The sequence below is a fragment of the Caretta caretta genome, chromosome 14, assembly GCF_965140235.1.
Source record: "Caretta caretta isolate rCarCar2 chromosome 14, rCarCar1.hap1, whole genome shotgun sequence".
NCBI lineage: Eukaryota > Metazoa > Chordata > Testudines > Cheloniidae > Caretta > Caretta caretta.
The window spans coordinates 10,450,259-10,474,107 of record NC_134219.1 but is presented as its reverse complement, the minus strand read 5'-3'; the positions used below and the strand labels follow the sequence as shown (position 1 = coordinate 10,474,107).

Sequence of the window (23,849 nt, the reverse complement as noted above, 5' to 3'; positions counted from 1 at the left end):
TATCTTCATTTAATTCAGTGGTGCTACACTGGTATATACCAGTAACCAGCTGAGGATCTGGCCCATCAGCCAGCATGTGTTATGTTACATGACAAGAGTTTGCTTAATGCCCTTATCCTAAATTAGATGTAAAAAGTTAGATAACTATATCATCTTCATCCACATCCAACATGACTTCAGAATCGTTTACATGTTCAAAGGGATTGCCAGTTTTTCCTACAAACAATAGGTAATTAATTTGATTTCTGGACTGAATTATTTTTCGAACTGATCTATATGCTCAAAAGAGACTTCATGCCACGACACGTTAGAATGACCATAGTGAAACATATACAAAGTAGCTGTTACAATCTTGGTCATTTCTAAACCAGAATAATGTAAAAATGTTTTTCTGTCATGTGATACATTTGAATCTGTTAGTGAAATCTTGATGATTTAATTAGCTCTTTATGGTACTTTTTGTCCCTTTTCTTTCCTCCCACCCACCCCAAAAGATTTATAGGGGCTTTTCATTGACATAATTAACATTATTCTGTTCTATTGGGTTACATATGTACAGGAAGATATTTTTAACCCAAAGGAGCTGAAAACCATGATAGAAACAAATGGTGTCTGCAGGATATTGTTAGTTGAGGCACTAATTAAAATGTTCAAAAGGCAAGGAACACAAACACTTACGAACCAAAGCTCACAATTGCCGGGTGGTTTTCAGTTGGTTCTTTGAAGACACACAAACGTTGTTTGAATAGGATTTGTTGTGCTATGGACCTGATGTTTTTTCTTCTCTCCCAGGAGCCCCTGAGGCGCCAACCAATGTCTGTTTCATGGTAACAAGCAGCACATCACTCACTGTCACCTTCCAAGAACCTCTTAGCGTCAACTCGGCTGTAGTGACCAAATATAAAGGTACTGGATTTGAACATATTTCATTTACCTTTCTTAAGAGTGCGCAGAAACGTTAGGGCTCAATCATGAGCTATTTACTTGCAGAAAATATTTTGTTCTGAAAGTCTCATTTGGATAGAAATATTTCATTGGTTATTTGTGTATACATGAGAATGTTTTGGATGGGATTCCCTAATGAGACGGTAAGACAAAAAGACAATTCACCCAAACCATTATCCATGGTGCCTTGAAGTTAGCTTGACTCATTGTGGTTAGAACATGGGATGAGCCAGCTTAAAAACATCAGCTAGCCTGTGGGCTTCTTAACAACCCTGTGTGTCCTTGCCCATGCCAAAGCCACACTGCCATCCCTTAAAGGAATGCCTCTGGAAGCTGAAGCTGCTGGTTGTGGTTTCACACAGCCCAGCTAATTAGCTGTTCCAGTACCGCCACATAATTCCTGGAAGAGTATCACATTAGGGGTGGCACCAGTTACAGTCTTTAAAGTGGAATGAACAGAGAAAATACCTTTCTCTGAACAGTCCTGCTAAACACTCCAAGCACATGCAGCTCATCAGCATTGTTGTAATGAATATTAAATACAGTTCATGAGGCTGCGGAGAGGGGCTTAAGTATTTAAAATACTTCTTTTTGTAAGCAAAGCAAATCTATTTTTAAAGCCGTTGGTGTGTTTACATGGACTCTATTAAGCTTCATCCTGACGAATTTTAGAAAGGAAAAGCATCATTTTTTCTTTGCTGGAATATTTCACGTGAAGCCCATTCTAGTTCCTAACCAGATTAATCCTGTACACTTATACTAATCACCCTAGTAGTGGTAATACTCTACAATTCCATGGGACCTTTCATCTGAGGATCTAAAAGCTATATGTAAACAATTAAGCCTCAGTTAATTAAGCCTGGCCCACACATTCAGGCTGTGTCTAATTCTTGCAGCTTCTTCCTTTACGACATCTCCAAAATCCAGCCTTTTGTCGCAGCCCACACTGCCAAAACTCCTGTCCAAGTCCTTATCATACACTGAACACAACAATCTTCACCTTTCTGACAGGTTTATAATGGTTTGCAAATTGGTTAAAATGAAGTGGAGAGAGGCGAAGGCCAAAACTTTCAAACTTGGGTGCTTAAAGTTAGGTATCTACATTCACATTTAACACCTAAAATAAGTAATCTTGTTTTCAAAGACACTGAGTAACCGTGGCTCACATCAACTTCAGAATTCATTGTCAATGTTGTGTCCAGACACGCAAAGTGGCCCCAAACCTGATGGTTTTAGAAGAGTTAAATCACCCATATTGCAGCTAACTAGCTGTGCAAAAGCGATTTAGTGATTAAGAAACTAGACCCCATTTTTCAAAAGTAACTTAGGAGCCTTCAAATGACTTTCACCGATAGTTAGTCTCCTAGGCACCTAAGTGCCTATGTCTTTTCTGAAAGTGAGACTTGGATACCTAAATCACTTGGGTTAAATTTTCAAAAGCACCTAATAGGACAAAATTCAGATATATCCAACATGCAGGGGACCAGTGAATCTTGTACAAGTCATAACTTCACAATAATGTAAATTCCCAAATACAATTGATTATTTTTTTAAAATATTTACTTTCCAAAGGTTGTGTGATATTTTCCCCACACACAGTTGTTTAGTTTGAATCTGTTTTATAGCCTCTATCCTCTTTTCTGCAGATATGAAGGCAAGAAAAATGTTACCCAAATTGACATAACTTTCCGAAATCTGATTAGTTCACACTCGAGTGCCTTCATGCTTTGAATAATCCATACTGCTGACTGTTCTATGCTTGGTCAGAATGGCCATGAATTCTACCAAGATGTTCATTTTAAACCCTTTATCCCAGGAAACTTGCATATTTAAGGTTAGATGAAAAGAAAGAGCATTAATGGGTCCTGTTGGTGACTTGTGGGGATTAATTAAGCACAATATATGGAATTGTTTATTACACTGCAGAGCAAACTTCTTTATGTTAAAATTAACCTTTCAAAAGAGCACTCATGTTTTGAACAAGGTTAGAGTTACTGTTCCCACAAAGATGGTTTGATAATATTAATTGAGAACCTTTTAGCGAAAAGTATAAGCCCCAATTCAGCAAACCACCTGAGCACATACTTAAGTGCTTTCCTGATTGGGGGCCATAAATAGTACATTACTATTTATTTTTAAGAAAGAAGGAATCAGGAGAGATAGTAGTCTTTCTCCTCCTCACTACCAAACTCTAATAATGATGTTTTCAATGGATCTATGGATTATTTTGGATAAGTATCAAGATTAAAGTTGCTTCAGGTACTTAGCATTTTGACAAGCTGCCAAGGCCCTTTTCATGGCATGTCTTTTGACATGTTTGATATGTGGCTTGAACCTGCATTGTGGAATAACTTTTTTCCCCATGTGCCTATTTGTTCAAAGTGATTCAGAAACATGTATCAGAACATTATCTGAATCCTGTGCAGGGTTTTCCTTGGTAATTATATAACTTCTAAATAATAAAGGACAATAACATTTTGCATTCTCTTTAACCCATAAAAGCAATTTACTTCCTTTAAGAGACTTAATTGAAGCACACAAGGTAGATGGGTGTTAACGTTGGGGTCCCAGCTAGTTTCCAGTTCTGTGACTGCATTCTGCCAAGCCATTTCTTTAAGGATCTGAGATATTCTTTACTTCCTACCGTGGACTGCCGTTCAATCTTACTGCCACAATCCTAACGGCTCCTTTAGTTTCCCTCCAGAGAAGGCTGCCTTATGTCAGTGTCTGAAGTGAAATGATTCCTATGTATATAGTAGTTCAGTAAAGTGTTTTGAGGCTTGAGACAGGCATGACATAAATCAATAATAATAATAATAACAACAATAATTGTAATAACCATCTCCAAGCTACAGAGAAATATTCATACCAGTTCCAGAAAGACCCCACCCCAGCAAAAGGATATTAAGGATTACATTAACTCACCAGGAAAAAATCTCAGATTGACTAATCATGCCCTGAGGACAAGCTTTGCACCTGAACCTGCAAACACTTGGACTTGCCTACACTGTATAAACCTCTTTGCACCCTCATGTAAATGTGCCGCGCCAGTGTTAAAAAGTGAATTACACCAGCACGGCTTACTCCAGCTTGAAATTGGGTCAGTTATTTTGACATTGAGGCAGTGTGTCTACAGTGGAACTGGATGGGAAACAGTTTTCCCATGCCGTGAAGATTTTCAAGATATAAAAATATTTTCCCATTCCGAAGCAGGATGAAAACGTCGAAATCTTGAAAATTTTCACCAACGAAAAATCTAAAAAAAAAAAAAAAAAATCTTGTTCCAGGTCAATTGATTTCTCGGGTATTTAAAAAAAAATTTTACTCTAATTACCTTAAATTTGGAAACAAAAATGTTTTGAACCAGAAAACTGAAATTTTTCTTTTAGAAAATGTCAAAACATTTTTTTCAAAAAATACTTTGAGTAAAAAAATTCATCGAACCTGACCTTTTAAAAGTTTCCGCTTCAACAAATCAGCGTATTTCAATAAATAAAAGGTTTGATTGAAAACTTCCTGACAGCTCCAGCCTGCACTACATGTTTGTACAAGCATAACTATACTGATGCAAAAAAACCCACAAAACCATAACACCAGCATAGAAGAGACCTTATTCCTCACTGTTGTCCCATTGGAGCCTGGAAGTAGGGCATTCAAGAACTGTTGTCTTCAAGAAGTAATCCTTTTAACTGGTGTCCTCTCTCTCTCTCTCTCACGTGTGCACACGCGCACACACACACACATAGAGTTTAATTAAATGAAAATCACTTTTCAACATCATTAACCAAAGGTAATTGTAAAGATTATTGCGAAATTCAAAAACTGCACTGGAGGAAAAGTATTGCCAGTCTGGAAAAAATGCTACGTCTCTTTCTTTTCTTTTTTTTAAGCCAGTTTTTTGTTGTTGTTGTTGTTTTCCCCCTACAATAGATGTAATTTCAGGCATATATAATCTCCTTTTATTGCACAATATTATTTTATACGAATCTCCTGTCAGAAATGCTTGAAATTCCCCAGGCATCAAGATAAACAAGAGCATGTGTAATATCAGAAGATAACCACTGAATGAACCACCAATGAAAAATTACCATGAAATATAGTCTCAAATTATACCCCTGAGTTTCGTATATCTTATTAATTTTGAAGAAAACATATGTTAGACAAATAAATTTTCTTTTGGTGAAAAATGTGAAGCTGCTTATGTTTTTGAGTTTAGTAATGTAGCTAACAGACCTGAAAAATTCAAGTCTGAAGCTGTCGTAGGAAACAGAGAGAGATTCTAAGTCGCCCTTTAACTGAGCAAATTGAGCTGCTCTACTATGTGTGTGAACGTTGATCCCAAGGCCCACATGACAAGCTTCACAAGCTGTTTTTTCAGTAGCAGTATTTGCGTTTAACAAGGTCTTACAAAGTTCTCTGGGTGGGTTTTGAAGTAGCTTCCCAGCCTGACAGCGAGTTGGGGGGACGATGATTTGTTTAGACCACCTGATCCCCCTGTTACTGTTTTCTTTTTATTAATTTTTTGGTTAAACATTTTACACATTTCTGTTTGTCAGTAGTCCCCCACTACCTCCTAGGATTTCTGCCTGGTGGAAAGTATGTTTTTCTTTTATGTCAATTTTGTAGCCTTAAAGAAAAAGTCAAGCAGTCAGGTTAGATCAAGACGAGGTGGAGGAGGGAGAAAGCAGCTATTGCTTGCTCAATTTTTTACCAAAAAATTATTCCATACCTCCTTTCCTCCAGGGCAATTTGTGGTTCACCTCAAACATTTTTTGCATTAGTATAATTTTCTTTAATTACCTCTAAGTCACTGGTTCAGCCCAGGTCAGAAGTGAAGTGGCCAAAACTTGTTACCATCTGATGGCTGGCTTGGTGTCCTATGTGTAGTGAGTTTACTGGGCTCAGCCCTGCTCCCAGAGAAACGGGTGTCGATATTACCAGCACAATCGATGCAATTTGGCACTTTTGTTGGAAGTCTCCGTAGAGGGAACTGAATGGATCTTGGAGACTAAAAAGCCATTTCATACTTAGAGGGGAAACCCTTTTAGAGTCAGAGTTTGGGACCCCCAGCGTGGCAGAATGGGGAAGCTTGCACAGATTGGCTTGCATTGTACACGCTGTATAGATAAATAGACCTTCATTGACCCAGGCTCTCAATCAGTTACCCTTTACAAGCACTAAGGGGAAGATCCAAAGCCCATTGAGGTCAGTTGGGGGTATGTCTACACTGCATTGTAAACCTGGGTCTGTGGGACCCAGGCTTGTGGACTTGGTATGCCCAAGCCCATACCTGTGCATTTTATATGCTACACAGACGTTCGGACTCGGCTCTGTGGCTTGAGCTGCATCCACACTGCAAAATGACAGGGGTTGACCTGAGTCACACCGGGACTTGGCTCTGACCTATCCCCCAAGCAGGATCCTAGGACGTGAGTCCTGACGGCTTACTGACCCCATCAGACTGATTTCTGTGTGGACTGATTTGTGTGTGTGGTTTGGGCTCAAACCTGAGTCAGAGCTTGGGCTTAATGTGCAGTGTAGACACACCCTAAACTAGGAGTCTTCCCTTGAAAATCTTTACTTGAAAAATCACAGTTTAAGATTGTAAAAAGAATTTAGGGAGTTTTCCTGATCCATCATATTTTATTCCTGTGAATAATCTGTACTCTCATTGACTTCTCTGGGTCTACACACTGTGACAGACCCAGACCAGTAGGATACAGGAGTCTGGTAGAAGGCAAATATACTGGCCACTGGATGAATAGTTTTCTGTTCCCTGAGTGACCAGAGCAGGGGCTGCCCTAGAGCAATCGGAAACCTTCTAGAATCAATTAAGACAGGCAAGCTAATCAAGACACCTGGAGCCAATTAAGAACTTTCTAGAATCAATTATGGCAGGCAGGCTAATCAGGACACCTGGTTTAAAAAGGATCTCCCATCAGTTAGTAGGGGGATGTGCAAGGAGCATGGAGTGAGAAGGCGTGCTGCGGAAGGACTGAAGAGTTCAAGCATGATCAGGCTTCAGGAGGAAGATCCTGCAGTGAGGATAAAGAAGGTGCTGGGGAAAGGCCATGGGGAAGTAGCCCAGGGAGTTGTAGCTGTCACGCAGCTGATATAGGGAACATTGTAGACAGCTGCTATCCACAGGGCCCTGGGCTGGAACCCAGTGTAGAGGGTGGGCCTGGGTTCCCTCCATCCCTCCAACTCCTGATCGGACGCAGGAGGAGTTGACCTGGTCTGTGAGAAACACCAAAAGGGAAGGTCTAAATTGCAAAGGGATCTGCCCTGTTCCTGACTCACTAGGTGGGACACAGAGACTGCGGGGATTGTTTCTCCATTTCCCCCTTGCTGGCCAGTGATGAGGTTAGCTGAGTGGACGGCAGGTTTGAGCCAAACTGAGGGCTGCCGGGAATCTCTGAGGCAAGCAGATCCGCCAATAAGCGCAGGACCCACCAAGACAGAGGAGGAACTTTGTCACAACACACACACGCACAACCTCCCTCTCGTTCTTTCTCTTTTTATATCTATAATAGACAGTATGTATGTATGTATGTGCAGGTAATCCAGCGCACATATGCACACAGGTTTTGTAAGGCTGTATTAAACTGGTCTATCAGTAGAACTTGCACGTGTCCTTTTTTTTCTTTTACATATGACACCTACAGCCTTTTCCCCCATATCTCTCTCTCACGACAGCCATCCCCATTAAACGTTGTCACTGAGGAGTCAATAAAACAAATACACATACTTCAGCTCCTTTTGACTTCAGTGGGTAGGAGCTAAGGGTGCTGACATAAACTCCTAGTGTATGTTTACACTGCAGCTAGAAGCCAGCCTCCCAGCCCAGGACCAGACTCTCACTAGCAGGGCTCAAGCTACCATGTTAAAAATAGCAGTGTGTATATTGCGCCTCTCGTGGAGACTCGGGCTAGCCACCCGAGCTCAAGCCCGGGGGACTGGGAGGGCTTGAGAGACTGAGTTCACGCCCAAGCCGCGATGTCCGCACTGCTATTTTTAGCATGCTAGTCTGAGCCTCTGACTTCCCAGGTTGAGCGCTCGCTCCCAGCTGCAGTGTAGACATACCCATAGGACTGAGCCCTTACCAAGAACTGTGATGCTGTAACATTAAGTTCCAATGAATGTTTTATAAAGTGCTGCAGCAAATGCTACATCACAACTTGAGTCTACCCACAGCTTAATGGCACCATATATCCAAATTGGTCTTTATGCCATGTTTGCCAACCATTCTAAGTATTTCTGTATATTTTTAAACGTTCTTTTTCCTTCTATCCCCAAATCAGTTCTTTTCTGCATTAAAAATGAAAGAATACATTTCTTTGTAACATATTCAAGTTTATGCTGCAGAATAGGTGTGGTCTGGTATTTTATTTTTACAGTAGTTCATTTACGGCATTTTATTAGGTCTCATGGGCACTTTATTTGCACACTACATTTCGGTAGCTAACAAGACTGTGCAACTTGATTTCTATTTTTATGCCCAACAAGTACAGAAATGTGGACATGTTAAAACAAACCTTTCTATTTTCAAGTCCTCTCAGCTTTTGTAGTATCCTTTGGACTTTTTTTTTAAAAAAAAAGTCTCTTAAACTTTAGGACTAGTTTAAAGATACCAGAGACAGATATGACAATTTCCTGCAATATTCTGGGTAGCTTTACTGAATTAAGTTTAAGTGTGTTTGGAGTTCATTGTATTAAAAATGCAAAAGTTGATGTGTTATTGCCAAAGTACCATAAATGAACTACTGTAAAAATGAAACGTGGTGTTGTGGGATTGTATGTAACATATCTGGGGGGAGACAAGACTAATGTAAACCCTGGGAGAGTTATGAGCATCAAAGGGCTATTTGAGACAATGGGCCAGACAAGAATGAAATTTTAATTAAGTGGGTTTTGCAGGAAATCAAAGGGAGGGAGGATGCAAATGTACCCCCTTCAGCTATGCCAAGATTCAGCCTTTTAGAGTTTCTCTCTGAGGAGGAGACTTTTGTCTGGCTGATTACCTCTTCACGATCTCTACAGATCAAAGACTCAGGCTGCGTGAAGGAAAGGCTAATGTACACATTAGTTTCCTTGTTCCGAGTGAAAGGGTGTTATGAAATTGTGACCACAGAAAACCCCCTGGGTAGAGTTTGAAGGACAGACTCCTACCAGAGCCCTGGTTGGAGTTGAGGGTCGCTGGAAAGCATATTAGCTTCGGTTTCTTTCATTGGTTTGTATATGTTTTCTCTATAGTGCTTTCACCGTAAGAATTAATGTGCTTGCTTAGGAAAAGTTGTGTGGTATCTAAGAACTGTGATAATTACACTATTCATAACCTCTGAGAAAAAGACAATGCAAGCCTGCTTAGTGAGTCTGACTCGCTGGGAAACTCACAGTGTAAGCAGAGAGCTGGGCAGCCTGGAAAAACCCCAGTCAGATGGGAGAAAGACAACCAAGAGAGGTGACATCATCTGAGGACTGGGTGCCCTTGTAGGACCAGGAGATGGAGTATAGTGGCAGTTGCCCTGAACTGGGACAATATCCATCAGCTAGGGTTAAATATTAAATGAAGGTACAAAAACTAATGTAATTGATCAGCCAAAAACTACTCAAGTCAGTTATTCTGATCTTCTGCTTTGTGTTTTATGAGCATTTTGAGCAGCCAGTCAAAGTGAATGGCAATGAGAAACCCAGAGACTTAGGGTCTGATCCTGTCCTTATTTTGGGTGAACAAGAAATACAGCATCATATCTTTAAATGGATGATTTTAGGAGATGTTGGTTTACCTTTTACATTTGCTTTGACTTAATAATAATTAATAAGTAATAATTAGGGCTGTCAAGCAATTAAAAACATTAATAATGATTAATTGCGCTGTTGAACAATACTAGAATACTATTTATTTAAATATTTGTGGATGTTTTCTATATTGTCAAATATATTGATTTCAATTACAACAGAATGCAAAGTGTACAGTGCTTAGTTTTTATTTATTTCGATTACAAATATTTGCACTGTAAAAAACAAAAGAAATAGTATTTCTCAATTCCCCCATTGCAAGTACTGTAGTGCAATCTCTTTGTCATGAAAGTTGAATTTACAAATACAGAACTCTGTACAAAAATACTGCATTCAAAAATAAAGGTGTAAAACTTTAGAGCCTACAAGTCCACTCAGTCCTACTTCTTATTCAGCCAATCGCTCAGAGAACAAGTTTGTTTACGTTTGTCAGAGATGATGCTGCCAGCTTGTTTACAATGTCACCTGAAAGTGAGAACAGGCGTTCACATGGCACTATTGTAGCCAGCATCACAAGTTATTTATGTGCCAAATACCCTAAAGATGCATGTGTCCCTTCATGCTTCAACCACCATTCCAGAGGACAGCATCCATGCTGATGATGGGTTCTGCTCTAAAAGGATCCAAAGCAGCGTGGACCAACACATGTTCATTTTCATCATCTGAGTCATATGCCACCAGCAGAAGGTTGATTTTCTTTTTTGGTGGTTCGGATTCTGTAGTTTCCGCATCAGAGTGTTGCTCTTTTAAGACTTCTGAAAGCATGCTCCACACCTAGTCCCTCTCAGATTTTGGAAGGCACTTCAGATTCTTAAACCTTCGGTCAAGTGCTGTAGCTAACTTTAGAAATCTCATATTGGTACCGACATATGCTGGGTCATTATCTGAGACGGCTATAACATGAGATATATGGCAGAATGTGGGTAAAACAGAGCCAGAGACATGCAATTCTCCCCCAAAGAGTTCAGTCACAAACTTAATTAATGCACTATTTTTTTAACAAGCTCCATCAGCACTGAAGCATGTACTCTTGAATGGTGGCTGAAGCATGAAGGAGTATACAAATGTTTAGCATATCTGTCACGTAAATACCTTGCAGTGCTGGCTACAAAAGAGTGCACACCTGTTCTCACTTTCAGGTGACATTGTAAATAATAAGCAGGGAGCATTATGTCCCGTAAATGTAAACAAACTTGTTTGTCTTCATGATTGGCTGAACAAGAAGTAGGACTGAGTGGACTTGTAGGCTCTCAAGTTATACATTGTTTTGTTTTTGAGTGCAGTCATATAACCAAAAAAAATCTACATTTGTAAATTGCACTTCCATTGCACTACAGTACTTGAATAAGGTTAATTGAAAAATACTATTTTATCATTTTTAGAGTGCAAATATTAGTAATCAAAAATAATAATATAAAGTGAGCACTGTACACTTTGTATTCTGTTGTAACAGAAATCAATACATTTGAAAATGTAGAAAAACATCCAAAAATATTTACTAAATTTCAATTGCTCTTCTATTGCTTAACAGTGCGATTAAAATTGCTATTAATTGTGAGTAATTTTTTAAAATCGTGATTAATGTTTTTAGTTAATCATGTGAGTTACGTGTGATTAATGGACATCCCTAATCATAATAATTAATAATTAGTATTTTGCTAGTACTTTGCATTTTGAAAGCACTCTTCAGACATTAGATCAATAACCCTCACATCACCCCTTGGGCTTCGTGAATAACTATTATCCCTACTTTGGAAATGGGAAACTGGGATAGAAAGGTAAAGTATATTGTGTAACTTTGAGCAAAATATCAATGGCATTGCCAGGATTAGAACTCCAGCCCTCCTTGTTCATAGCCTCATTTTCATTCCACCAGGACACCCTGCTTTTCAGGTGGCTAAGAAATGTCCCTGTAGGATGGTTCCTGTCTCTGCAGCTCTAGTGAGGGCTCCCAACCCCTGGGGTCACCCACTGCAAATTTTACAGGAACCAGAACCCCTCCCGCTGCTGGAAGATGTTAAGCGGGAAGCTCCGAAGGAGACTCTCATGGAGATTCCCTGCCTTTCTCTTGCAGGTCTCACTGAGCCAGAAGGTGATTTGACCCATGGCATACACAAGTGCATGGGGCCTGAAAAATATTGTGAAATCCACTTTCCTATCAAGTTAGAAACATGTCACAGTCTGACAACATTTCAGTCACCTCATCTAAAGCCCACAGTGGTCTATGGGATTCTTTCCATTGACTTCAATGTGTTTCGGATCAGGCCCCTAGATCTGGTACCAGCTCCTTGCCTGGCTGCAGGATCCAATTTTTCATAATGTACTGTGCAGTTGGGGATCCAGTCAAGCTCATCTCTGTGGACCTTGCAACATCCAAAAAACCTCAGTGTGCAGAATCCAGGACCTTACTGTACTAATATTGGGTCTCTCACATGGTCCCGCCAATTGACAAATTACATTGAACTACCCCATTTGCAAGTCCTGCTACACTTTGTGTTCCTTCCTATCCCCGTGCCTGGATCATGTTTCCTGTATGAAGAAGAGTTCCATGCTCAAAGTAATGCAAGTACAGTAAGCAGCAAGGGACACGTTGGGCAAGTAAACCCATGTTTGTGTTTGCTTTATCTTCACTGAGCGCTCTGCTTCTGTCTCTAATGCTTCTGATCCTCTTTCTTCACCTCAAAGTTGGTACTTTTGTTGGTGAAAGTAAAATTTCACAGCTTAGGCAGCCCCCATGCTGAGCAGAGAATTTCTTTGATCCCCAACCACTATCTAATGGCATTTTAAAAAGAATTTAGGGATTAACTTAGAAAAAATAAAACCCCTAAACATAAGTAATTAATGCTCTCGGCAAATAAGACTTTTTTTTTATTTAATGTTTCTAACACTGCAGCACTAAAAGAACAATGCTGGCATCAAACAATTTCACTTGATGGCTGTGAGTGTATTTTCTTTTGTTCGGTTGCCATTAAACATTCTGATACCTGAAATGTTGGGCACATGTGAGTGAAATGACCTTTTTTCTGTGTATGCGTCTTTACGACTGTTCATTTTTTAATTGGATTTTTGAATGTAGCAGAGTTCAGAAAGAGCCTGAGCGCAGACAATGCATGCATCAGTCATGTGTATAGTCCTTACTGGTGTGCACCATCCCCATGGCTTTGGTGGCACAGCTTGCTTGAGTCAAAACTATTCCCTGGGAATGGGGGGCTTGTAAGATTGGGGCCAGAAGCAGTTATGCTTTTCTAAGACATGTTGCCTTTGGACTAGAATCACACTTACGCTAAGGCCTCTAGTAAATTACATGTGATCAGGTGCTCCTATCTCCTCATCCCCTGCCCTTTAGAGAATTTGAAGGAAGATCCCAAGTGTCTGTTGGGGAAAGTGAAAATTGTGTATAGGTCTTGGGGGGGGAGTCGTGCAATGCTTGGAATTAGAAAAGAACTGAAGAAACTGAAGCAACAAAGATTGGCCGCAGCTGGAGAAAGGATACTGGATGGAGTAGACTAGTGCTGTGAGGTGGTACAGAGAATCCTCTTTCTTAGATGCCTGGCTGATGAGTCTTGTTCACATGCTCACAGTTAATCTGATCACCAGATTTGGGGTCAGGAAGGAATTTCCTCCCATGTCAGATTGGCTGGGACCTTGTGTATGTCGGGGTGGGCGGGGGGCTCCTTTCTCTGCAGGATGAGGCATGGTTCACTTGCCTGGATCATCTGGGTATATCTCACTTAATCAACTCCGTGCTGTTGCAAAGGCCTCTGACATTGAAGCACATTGCTCCCTTCTATTCTCCGCCTGTGGCACACAATAGTTTAGTCCCCCAGGGTTGCAATACTTTGGTCTAACTTCCCAACATAAATCAAATCTTTGGATCTAATTAAACCACAGAGCAACTTGGTAAGTAATTTAAGTGTGAGTGAGGAAACAAATGCCAAAAGAAGTGACCAATTCTGCTGTGGCTTGTGCTTTCTGTTTATTCAGGAAAAGGTGCTCCTTTCCTGAATAAATCAATGATTGGGGTGGGCGAGATGTTTTATTACCTTCGCTGTATCTCTTGTCCGTCCATCCCTCTGGTGAGCTGCCCTACACTCTGCGCATCGCCTCCAAAAAGGGAGCGGTGGGAAAGAAACAGGTGACAAGAAGCCTATCCCTTGTTCTAAAATGTAAAGTGCATGAATTGGGTATTTTTTTAAAAAAAGAAAGAAAAAAAATCTTGGCTAAAAGTAGGTTACATAACTTAAGCCAGTCTAAAATTATGTGCCAGCAATTTACATGAGTTTTATGTAACTGTTTATACTGCTGTTTATTTAAAAATTACTACTTATCTTGGCAACCGCAGCTACACACCGTGCATTTGCTAGCTCCGGAATACAGGGCACCTTCATTAAAAACACATAGTCACCAATATATTAGATACAAAAAAAACCCCTGCTCTGACATAATGTTAAGAGTCAGATAGAAACCCGCAACAGCAAGGACATTCAGTGTTCAAGACAAAGCAGGCCTTTCGGGTGTCGAGAACAGGGCTGGAGCATGCTCCATCCTTAATTCACCCAGCAGCGCTAAGGTATCTTACAGCTCAGCTGCTACAGTCTATAAGACGAGCTCTTGTTCTTGAGCTCTTATAAAGGACCCTCTTCATCCGTAGATGTTTATACCTCTGCTTTTGTGGGTTCAAGTCAGACCCATCACACTTTAAAAATGCTGAGGGTAGACGGTCTTTTGTTCTTTCTTAAAGTCCCATCATCATGTTATTTAGAGCTTTAATTTTACCAACCTTTAAAATGTTGCCGTCTCATGTTTTATTTTATGTTTTCAATCTACCTCTCCATAACCAAGATTAAAAAAAACCTTGTCAATGGCCATTTTTTATGTAGGACCTACTCAAAAGCAATATTTAGTGCCCTCTCACTGCTTCTGCGTGTACATTTTTAAGCAACAACGTGCATACCCCAAATCTGTGCAGCCGTCTTTGAAAAGGGTTGTGCATTAACAATCTAAACCATGAAACAAAAGGGAAAGAAATTAATATTTGTGAAATGGTAAAAGAGACAAAATTGGTAGGAAAGTACCTTTTGTTCTCAAGTTTGAAGAAGGGAATAAGAAACAGTGAAGAGTTAGAGGCTATTAGCCATATAACGGTCAGCCTCACTTCAACAAAACAGCAGTATCATCAGCATGGGACAGTTCCACAGACAGAGCCACTTCTTAGCTTGGCCTCATGAGGACTTGCAGGATTATTACAGTATTGTTACTGCCCTGTATTGCAGCTCAGACTGGAGGGTGTCCTATGACACTGGCTTCTCTCTCTCATTGCCCCATGTGAGTTGCAATATCCGTTGCAAATTGAATCCAGTGCAATAGCAGTAAAGCCATGTCATACCTCCATAGTCCAGAGCCCTTTGTCTAAGCCTTTCACCAGTAGAGGCCCCGCCTTTCACCAGTGTAGCACGTCTATATGAGGGGTTTGCAAGTTACAGCAGTGAAAGTTGCTCTAATACAGATAAAGGCCGTCTGAGGCATTCCAGCTAGCAGTCTCTTGATTTAATCAGGAGGAGTGTTCTCAGCTCTGGCACTTGCTTTTTTGCTTTGGTTCACCATAGCCCAACCCCGATGTTCTCCATCATCCAAGTTGTCTTCAAGGATCTGATTCTCGATTGCCCTGCATCCCAGTACAAAGTGAATGTAAAGTGTTGAAGTTCTGATCTGGTGATGTTTTGCCCTCCCTTTGCACCGGTGTGAATAGCAACATCAAGTGCAGGGCAATCAGTGGTGAATTAAGGCCCAGACTGTATGACTACACTGGGGGGGAGGGAGGGGGAAGAGTGGTCTTAACTTAGGTTAGCTAACTCACATTAAGGTAGCAGTGTAGACATGGCAACTCAGCTGTGAACTCGGGTTAACAGCCTGAGATCCACCTCGGCACCCCTACAGAATTTCACCTGAGCCGCTAACCTGAATTAAAAGCCAAGCTGCCGTGTCTTGACTGTGAATTGAACCTGAGTTGTTAACCCAAGTTAAGAACACACCTTTTTTTGTTTTTTGTTTTTCTACATAAAATGTGAGTCAGGAACTGACCGGAACAGGAAGGGAGTAGAGTTTGGAGTACAATGGTGGTGAAGAGCCTGGGGAAACTATTTGGAATAGAAGTCTCAAATAAGACCCAGAAGTCTTAATTCCCGGTCTCCTTCTCTAACAAGAAAGGAACAGACCCTGCTTCCCTCTGAAGTCTATGGGAGTTTGGCCATTAACCTGAGCGGATGCGGGATCAAGCCCTAAATGATGCCCACAATTCTCTGGTCCTACCAAGTTGTGCTCAGTGCAGGAATGGGGCTTGGTGGAAGGTGGTTTTGAGCGACTTTTGTGCTTCCCCTATTCTCAGGCTGAACAGTCTGTGTCCAAATTCCAGCTACTTGGAAGCCAAAGTGAATAGACATTCTGGCTACATTCCAGCTATGCCCAGTACACTAGAGGAATTCTTTGACAAGCAGCTCCATCTGGCTTATCGCCTTTTTGCACCACTGGAATGATATAAAGAGGCTGTAAAACAATGGAGCATTAGTCTCTTAATTTCTGTGTATGTGTCAGATTGTGGATGACACTGTGATGCATCATTAATATTCCATGTCCTTTTAAGCATCCTCCTGAACCATTGCTCAGAATATTACCATCCCAGCAACTAGTATTCTTACCAGGAAGTGCATTTCTGCAACATCATACCATTGCCTTTTATTCATACAACACTAAAAAAAATGCATTCAGATCCGGTGGTGCCGGTAATTTATTCATTTCAACCAAGCTTTGCAACATACACTAACACATAGTTAAAAAAAAAAATTATATGCAATGAAACTTCTGCCAAAATTGCTCTCAGTGCGCTCTGAGATGCACCAATAAGCACATTATCCTTACCGTGAAGTATTTTTCTGTATTGTGGGCCTCATCAAATGTCAATTGAAGTCAATGGATGCAGTCCTGCAGTTAGAAATTATTACAGTGACTGTGAAGACTGTGTCACAGACATGCTAGCTTCTTTTCACTGCAACTGTGCTATGTAAAAATACTACTGTGTAAATAAATAAGCCACAGAACAAGGTTTACTGTGCAGTAATATGCTTTTAATTTGCAGTTGACTGCAGTTTATTTCAATGAAATATAAGCCTAAACAGGCTCAAAGTGTAGACATACCCCTAGTCACACCCGCAGAGTGGCAGCCACTCTCCCCTGGACACAGTAGCTAGGCACCTGCCAATTGCTCAAGGGAGTACTAGCTGAGAATGTTGGCCAGGTGCCGAGTGAGCATATTAGAAAGAATCACTTGCCCTTATCTCATGCCCCCAGCTAGCTGTGTGAGACAGGGCATCGGTTTGCTCGGAGCTGTTAGAACTGCTTTCACCTGTTTACAATACATTTTTGTTTTATTATTTTGAAAACCTCCTCTTTTGTTTTGATGGGTACAATAATGGCTGTGGAGGGAGGGGACCTCAGCCTTTTCTTGCTGTTCGTAAAATGCACACCTTTTTATTACCCAGTTTCTTTCTTTGAGTTCTGTGATCTCTGAATATTTGGGGAAATGGATTATTATTTTTATTATTTTATTTAATAAATTATTATCCTTCAGTACTACATCATTGGGATGTTTTGTTGGGTTTTTTTTTAAACAAATAGCCTTCATAACGTAGAAGATCTTTAAGCATAAAAGGGAAAGTTACTGTCTAAAATATATCCCATAAGTCACCAAAAAATCCTGATCATGACTCTGTACTAGGGCTGTTGATTAATCGCAAATAGGTCACGGGATTAACTCAAAAAAATTAATTGCAATAAAAAAAATTAATCGTGATTAATTACAGGTTTAATCACACTGTTAAACAATAGAATTTTAGTAAATATTTTTAGATATTTTTCTACATTTTCAAATATATTGATTTCAATTAAAACACAGAATACAAAGTGTACAGTGCTCACTTTATATTATTTTGTGACAAATATTTGCATTGTAAAAATGATAAACAAAAGAAATAATATTTTTCAGTTCACCTCATACAAGTACTGTAGTGCAATCTCTTTATCATGAAAGTGCAACTTACAAATATAGATTTTTTGTTACATAACTGCACTCAAAAACAAAACAATGTAAAACTTGGAAGCCTACAAGTCCACTCAGTCCTACTTCTTGTTCAGCCAATCACTCAGACAAACACATTTTGTTTACATTTACAGGAGATAAAGCTGCCCACTTCTTAATTAGAATATCACCTGAAAGTGAGAACAGGCATTCGCATGGCACTGTTGTACCTGGCATCACAAGATATTTATGTGCCGGATGCGCTAAAGATTCATATGCCTCTTCATACTTCAGCCACCAAGCCAGAGGACATGCTTCCATGCTGATGACACTCATTAAAAAAATGTGTTAATTAAATTTATGACTGAACTCCTCGGTGGAGAATTGTATGTCTCCTGTTCTGTTTTACCCGCATTCTGCCATATATTTCATGTTATAGCAGTCTCGGATGATGACCCAGCACATGTTGGTTGTTTTAAGAACACTTTCACTGCAAATCTGACAAAATGCAAAAGAAGGTACCAATGTGAAATTTCTAAAGATGGCTACAGCACTCAACCCAAGGTTTAAGAATCTGAAGTGCCTTCAAAAATTTGAGAGGGATGAGGTGTGGAGCATGCTTTCAGAAGTCTTAAAAGAGCAACACTTTGATGCGGAAACTACAGAACCTGAACCACCAAAAAGGAAAATCAACCTTCTGCTGGTGGCATCTGACTCATGATGAAAATGAACATGCGTCAGTCCACACTGCTTTGGATCATTATCGAGCAGAACCCATCTTCAACATGGACTCATGTCCCCTGGAATGGTGGTTGAAGCATGAAGGGACATATGAATCTTTAATGCATCTGGGCACATAAATATCTTGCGATGCCGGCTACAACAGTACCATGCAAATAAATGCCTGTTCTCACTTTCAGGTGACTCTGTAAACAAAAAGCAGACAGCATTATCTTCTGCAAATGTAAACGAACTTGTTCTCTGAGCGATTGGCTGAACATGAAATAGGACTAATTGGACTTGTAGGCGCTAAAGTTTTATATTTTTATTTTTGAATGCAGGTTTTTTTGTACATAATTCTACATTTGTAAGTTCAACTTTCAAGATAAAGAGATTGCACTTCAGTACTTTGTATTAGACGAATTGAAAAAATGCTGTTTTTTTACAGTGCAAATATTTGTAATCAAAAATACATCTAAAGTGAGCACTGTACACTTTGTATTCTGTGTTGTAACTGAAATCAATATATTTGAAAATGTAGAAAACATCCACAAATATTTAAATAAATGGTATTCTATTATTGTTTAACAGCGCGATTAATCGCGATTAATTTTTTTTAATCACTTGACAGCCCTACTTTGTACGATTGGATAGTCGGGAGTTTTGTTAACCCCTCTGCAGAATTCCTGCATTTTGTGTGCTCAGATACAATCATTCTCCTTTGCCTTTCCTTTAAATTCTTCCACTGCCTAAGAGCACTGTCTGCTGGAGGTCACTGATCGTGATGTTTTGCACTCCTAACATGTCTTTGAGCAGCTCATTCAGACCCTTCTGGGTTGCTCCAAGTGCTCCAGTAATCACTGGATCATCTTTGTTCTTGTTGTCCATAACCGTTCCACTACATGGCAGAGTTCTTCAGACTTTGCTATCTTCTCTTCTTGTTTCTTTTTTGTGTTTCTGTCTGCTGGTATGGCAATCTCAGTTAACATGGTCTTATTTGTCTTCTTTTCCGCAACAACTGTGTACGGCCTGTTTGCCTGCACTGTTCAGTCTGTGACAATTGCCAGATCCCATAAAATCTGAGCCTCTTCATTCTCTAGAGCGCTTTCGGTTCAGTGGTTATAATACCGCATGGTGCGTTTAAATCCGTACTTGCCACAGAGGCTCCAGTACAGACTTGGCGACCTCATTGTGTCTGTTCACATATTGCCTCCTGCCCAGGCTCTTCTGAAAAGGAAGAGACACTGGAGCATGTGACGAGTGCCTGCTCAACAGATGCTCCACCATCGCTTCCTTTTCAGAACACATTCTGCAGTTCGGGGAGCAGTTCTGATGGTCAATTTTGTTTTGAATGCAATTAGTCCTTAAGGTCTACTCTTGTGCACTCATAATGAGGCTTTCTGTCTCTTTTTTGAGGTATCCTTCTACAAGCCATTAGCCGTTGTTAATATTATGTAACTGTATTAGCATCCAGTGGTCTCAAGCAGAAATGGGGCCCCATTATGCTAGCTCCTGTCCGAATACATACAAAGACACAGGAGCTGATTCTCATTTACACTCAGGCCTTTTTACACCTCCCTGGCATCTTATAAGGGGCCTTAAAATGGGCATAAATTACAGAATGGTGTCAAGGAGCCTTAGTGTCAATGAAAATCAGGGCCACACTCCTTATTGAAGGACTTTCATTATATTAAGGACTAGGTTCTGAAGCTAGTCGAGATCTTCACCCCTGCTCCAAATCCTTCATGCTGGGTAAACCAGGCAGAGCAGTGTAAAGGGACCCTAAACGCCCTGGTTCCCACTGAAGGAGGGTTCTCCTGGCACATGCACTGGTGAAGATAGACATAATGCTGCCTTCCAAGGACTCCCCTGTAAGCCCTGAAGCATGTGGATGTGCTGGGGCAGGAGGGGCGTGCTAGGACAGGGCTGCAGCATGCAGCAAGCCAGAGATTTCTGGTAGCACTACAGCCCTCGGGGCTTCCTGTGGGGGCTGCCATAGTTTAGATGGCCTTCCTGGGCTGTGTAAATTTATGCACAATCCCCAAAACAGCCTAGGATTGGGAAGGTCCAAAGGTGGCTTAAAGCTCCCGTAGTCTCCGCTCTCTCAGAGTTTCGAGCATTTGTCTTACATACACAGGACACACACCATTTCTCATGCTGAGAAGTACCTTACTCTGACTCTAGTCCCATTGGGCTGAGTGGAGCAAAATGCTGTTCCACAGAATCTGGCCCTAAATGTCACCATCTTGTTTTAACCTGGATCTGTGAGAAGAAAAAAGGCAGCTGAAATGACGGAAAGCCTGTTTGTTAGATGCTCAGCAGCTTAGGACTGGCTTCTCCAATGTACCCTACTGCAGTAAGGGAACATGTCCATGCTAGCAGCATGCATTCCAGACTTCAGTTCTAAGTGATTTAATACAGCTGAGTTATAAAACCCTGAAAATCATGGTTTACAATGGAAACTCTGACAGGCCATCAAATATAATGGCACTTACAGGCACTGCTATAATTAAACCCTCCACACACCAAAAACCCTACAACATCTTACAGTAACAATCTCTACATGTTCATAGAGGCGGATGGAGATTCCCATTAAAGCCAGCGGTAGATAGGTAGTTAAAACTCCACGGAACTCTAGGGAAATGTGTCGTGAAAAAAGCCAGAGGCAAATGGACAAAATCAAGAACAACAGTGTTTACTTAGCAGTGAATGTTAAAGTGTTTGAGAACATAGCATATAATATCTAAGATCACACAGCACTGTCAGGGAGAAAGGGAGTGCTGAGCATGGGGGATGGAATGAGAAGAGAAGGGAAAGGTGGTGGCATGAGCCTCTTGTTCTGGCAACCCTGCAGATATATGGAAATTAATTGCTAAGCAGAAAATATTGTGAAATATTATTTTCTTTTTTTCCAAATAAGGCAGACTCAGCTTTACCAGTGATCTGTATGAGAATCATATGCTCTAAATAGACTTTTATCTAGTGCTTGATCTTAAAAACTAAAGCTGATAACAATTAAACCTCTGAAAATAGTAACCTCTCTGGGGAATTTTGGGGGTCTAAAATGCAAAAATCTTTGCAGCAACTTCTTCTCTCAGTTACATTGGTGTAAATGCAAAAAACTAATGGAGTTTTTCCACACTTACATCAGCATACCTGAGAGAAGAAGCTGGTCTCTAACCTTTAATGACATTGTGGGGGTTTGTTGAAATAGATGTCCAGGATGACAGCTTGTCCACAAGTTTGAGTCTGATGCGTTTTTGAAGTGGACAACTATTAAATCCCAGATGTGTGAGTCTTCAATAGTAACTGGCCTTTGACTATACCCCTGGTACCTGCCATTGCTAGAGTATAATTTTTTTTAAAAAAGAGAGGCTATTTTCCTGTCAGCAGTCACACTTCCCCACTTGCTTGTGCTCATTTTAAAAACTATTTAACTTGTCTGCATCACTCTATTTTATATTATTTTTATGTTCTCATTCATTTTTGCAAGGAATGGAGGGGGGAGATTGATGGCAGTGGGACTGATCCTGTAAATCTTTCACTCATGAGTACTTCTTATAAGTTAACGGGAAGACTTAAGTGAGTAAAGATACCCCAGCATCTGCTTAAGCCCACAGGATAAGCCCCTTCAGTTGCAAAGTATATGTCAATACAGCATCATTTGATTCACTTTCATAGTGGGCTACTGCTCAGTAATTCCTCATGGTTCTGTGTGACTTCTGTGATTATGTAACACAATCTGAAATGGAGTAGAGATCTGGTCCTATGTCCTCTGAAGTCAATAGAAAGACTCCTATTGACTTCAGTGAGCTTTGGATCAGGCCCAGAGAGGATAATTCTGTTGCGGGTTGGGCAAAATATCATTGAAGCTGGTGGTTGCAACTCCAACCCATCATTTAAGATAGCTGATGCTCCTTTATAAAAGTCCACTCCTAAAACAAATATGTTTGCGAGTTGACCCAGGAATGAGTACTACATGTACAGAGGGTTTCACAGGATATTGTTCTGGGTGGGCTGGTGGAAGAGAGAGAGAAGAAAACTACACACACAGCACGGACAAGCACAGTGTGGTGCTGGCTAAAAGAGTTTGGGGGCTATATGCCAAGAAACTATCTCCTCTTTGATTCCTCCTGTGTTCAAGGAAACAGGACTTTGTACATTCTTTGTAAATAAACAAGATTGCATCAGAGGTATCTGGCCCCATCCCATTTCTCCTCCTAACTGGAATAACCTGCAAGAACCCAAAGTTTTATTAGCCACTCAGGCCAACTTTTAGGCCAAAAAAGGGGTAATGGCTCCTGCAGTAATAGCTACGTGATGTGTTATAATATGTAGGCCATATTTACTCTATCCTGGGATGCAATGACTGAAAAATACTTGGAGCTGAACATGAGCTCCCAGTGGGATGCTATAGCCAAAAGGGAGAATGTGATCCTTGGATGCATAAATAGGAGAGTAGAGTATTTGGTACCATTCTCACTGCTGCTGGAATACGATCCATTTCTGGGATTGGCAGTTCAAGAAGGATGTTGATAAATTGGAGAGGATCCAGAGAAGAGCCATAAGAATGATTGAAGGGTTGGAAAACGTGGTTTATTGTGATAGACCAGTGGTTCTCAAGCTGAGGTGATCCGCTGACCCCTCGGGTCCATGGACTATGTCTAAGAGGTCCGCAAAAGATTTAGACTGAAAACTGACTGGCCAGAATTCATATATTTACAGACAATAGATTTCCAAAGGGGTCTGCAGCTCCATTCAAAATTTCCAAAGGGGTCCGCACGTCCATTTGAAATTTTTTAGGGGTCCGCAAATAAAAAAAGATTGACAACCACTGAGAGAGACTCAAGGAGCTAAACCTGTTTATCTTACCAAAGAAACTGTTAAGGGATGACCTGATCATAATTTATACATACCTATCTGGGGAACAAATATTTCATAATGGACTCTTCAATCCAGCAGGCAAAGGTATAACACGATCAGCTAGTTGGAAACTGAAGCTAGAAAAATTGAAACTGTAAATAACATGTGCATTTTTAACAGTGGGGGTAATTGACGATTGGAACAATTTACCAAGGATCAGGGTGGATTCTCCATCATTGCCTATTTTTTTAAATCTAGGTGTTTTTTCTAAAAGATCTACACTAGGAATTATTTTGGGCAAGTTCTGTAGCCTGTGCTAAACAGGAGGTCAGACTAGATGATCACAATGATCCCTTCTGGCTTCGGAATCTATGATCAGAACTTGGCACTCGTGTGAAACTTCACTGATTCCCTGGGGCTCTGCATAGGCACAAGGGTCCACCCACGCAAA

General features: G+C 40.6%; 1 protein-coding gene across 4 annotated transcripts in view; it reads left to right on the top strand.

Moving 5' to 3' along the window:
- Positions 1 to 23,849, top strand: part of ANKFN1 (ankyrin repeat and fibronectin type III domain containing 1) — a 302,026-nt gene that overhangs the window by 227,269 nt on the left and 50,908 nt on the right. For all 4 annotated transcript variants that reach the window (XM_048818066.2, XM_075119245.1, XM_075119244.1 and 1 more), the window contains one exon: positions 793 to 906. In XM_048818066.2, coding sequence (XP_048674023.1) covers positions 793 to 906 — 114 coding nt within the window. The remainder of the gene's footprint in view (positions 1 to 792; positions 907 to 23,849) is intronic.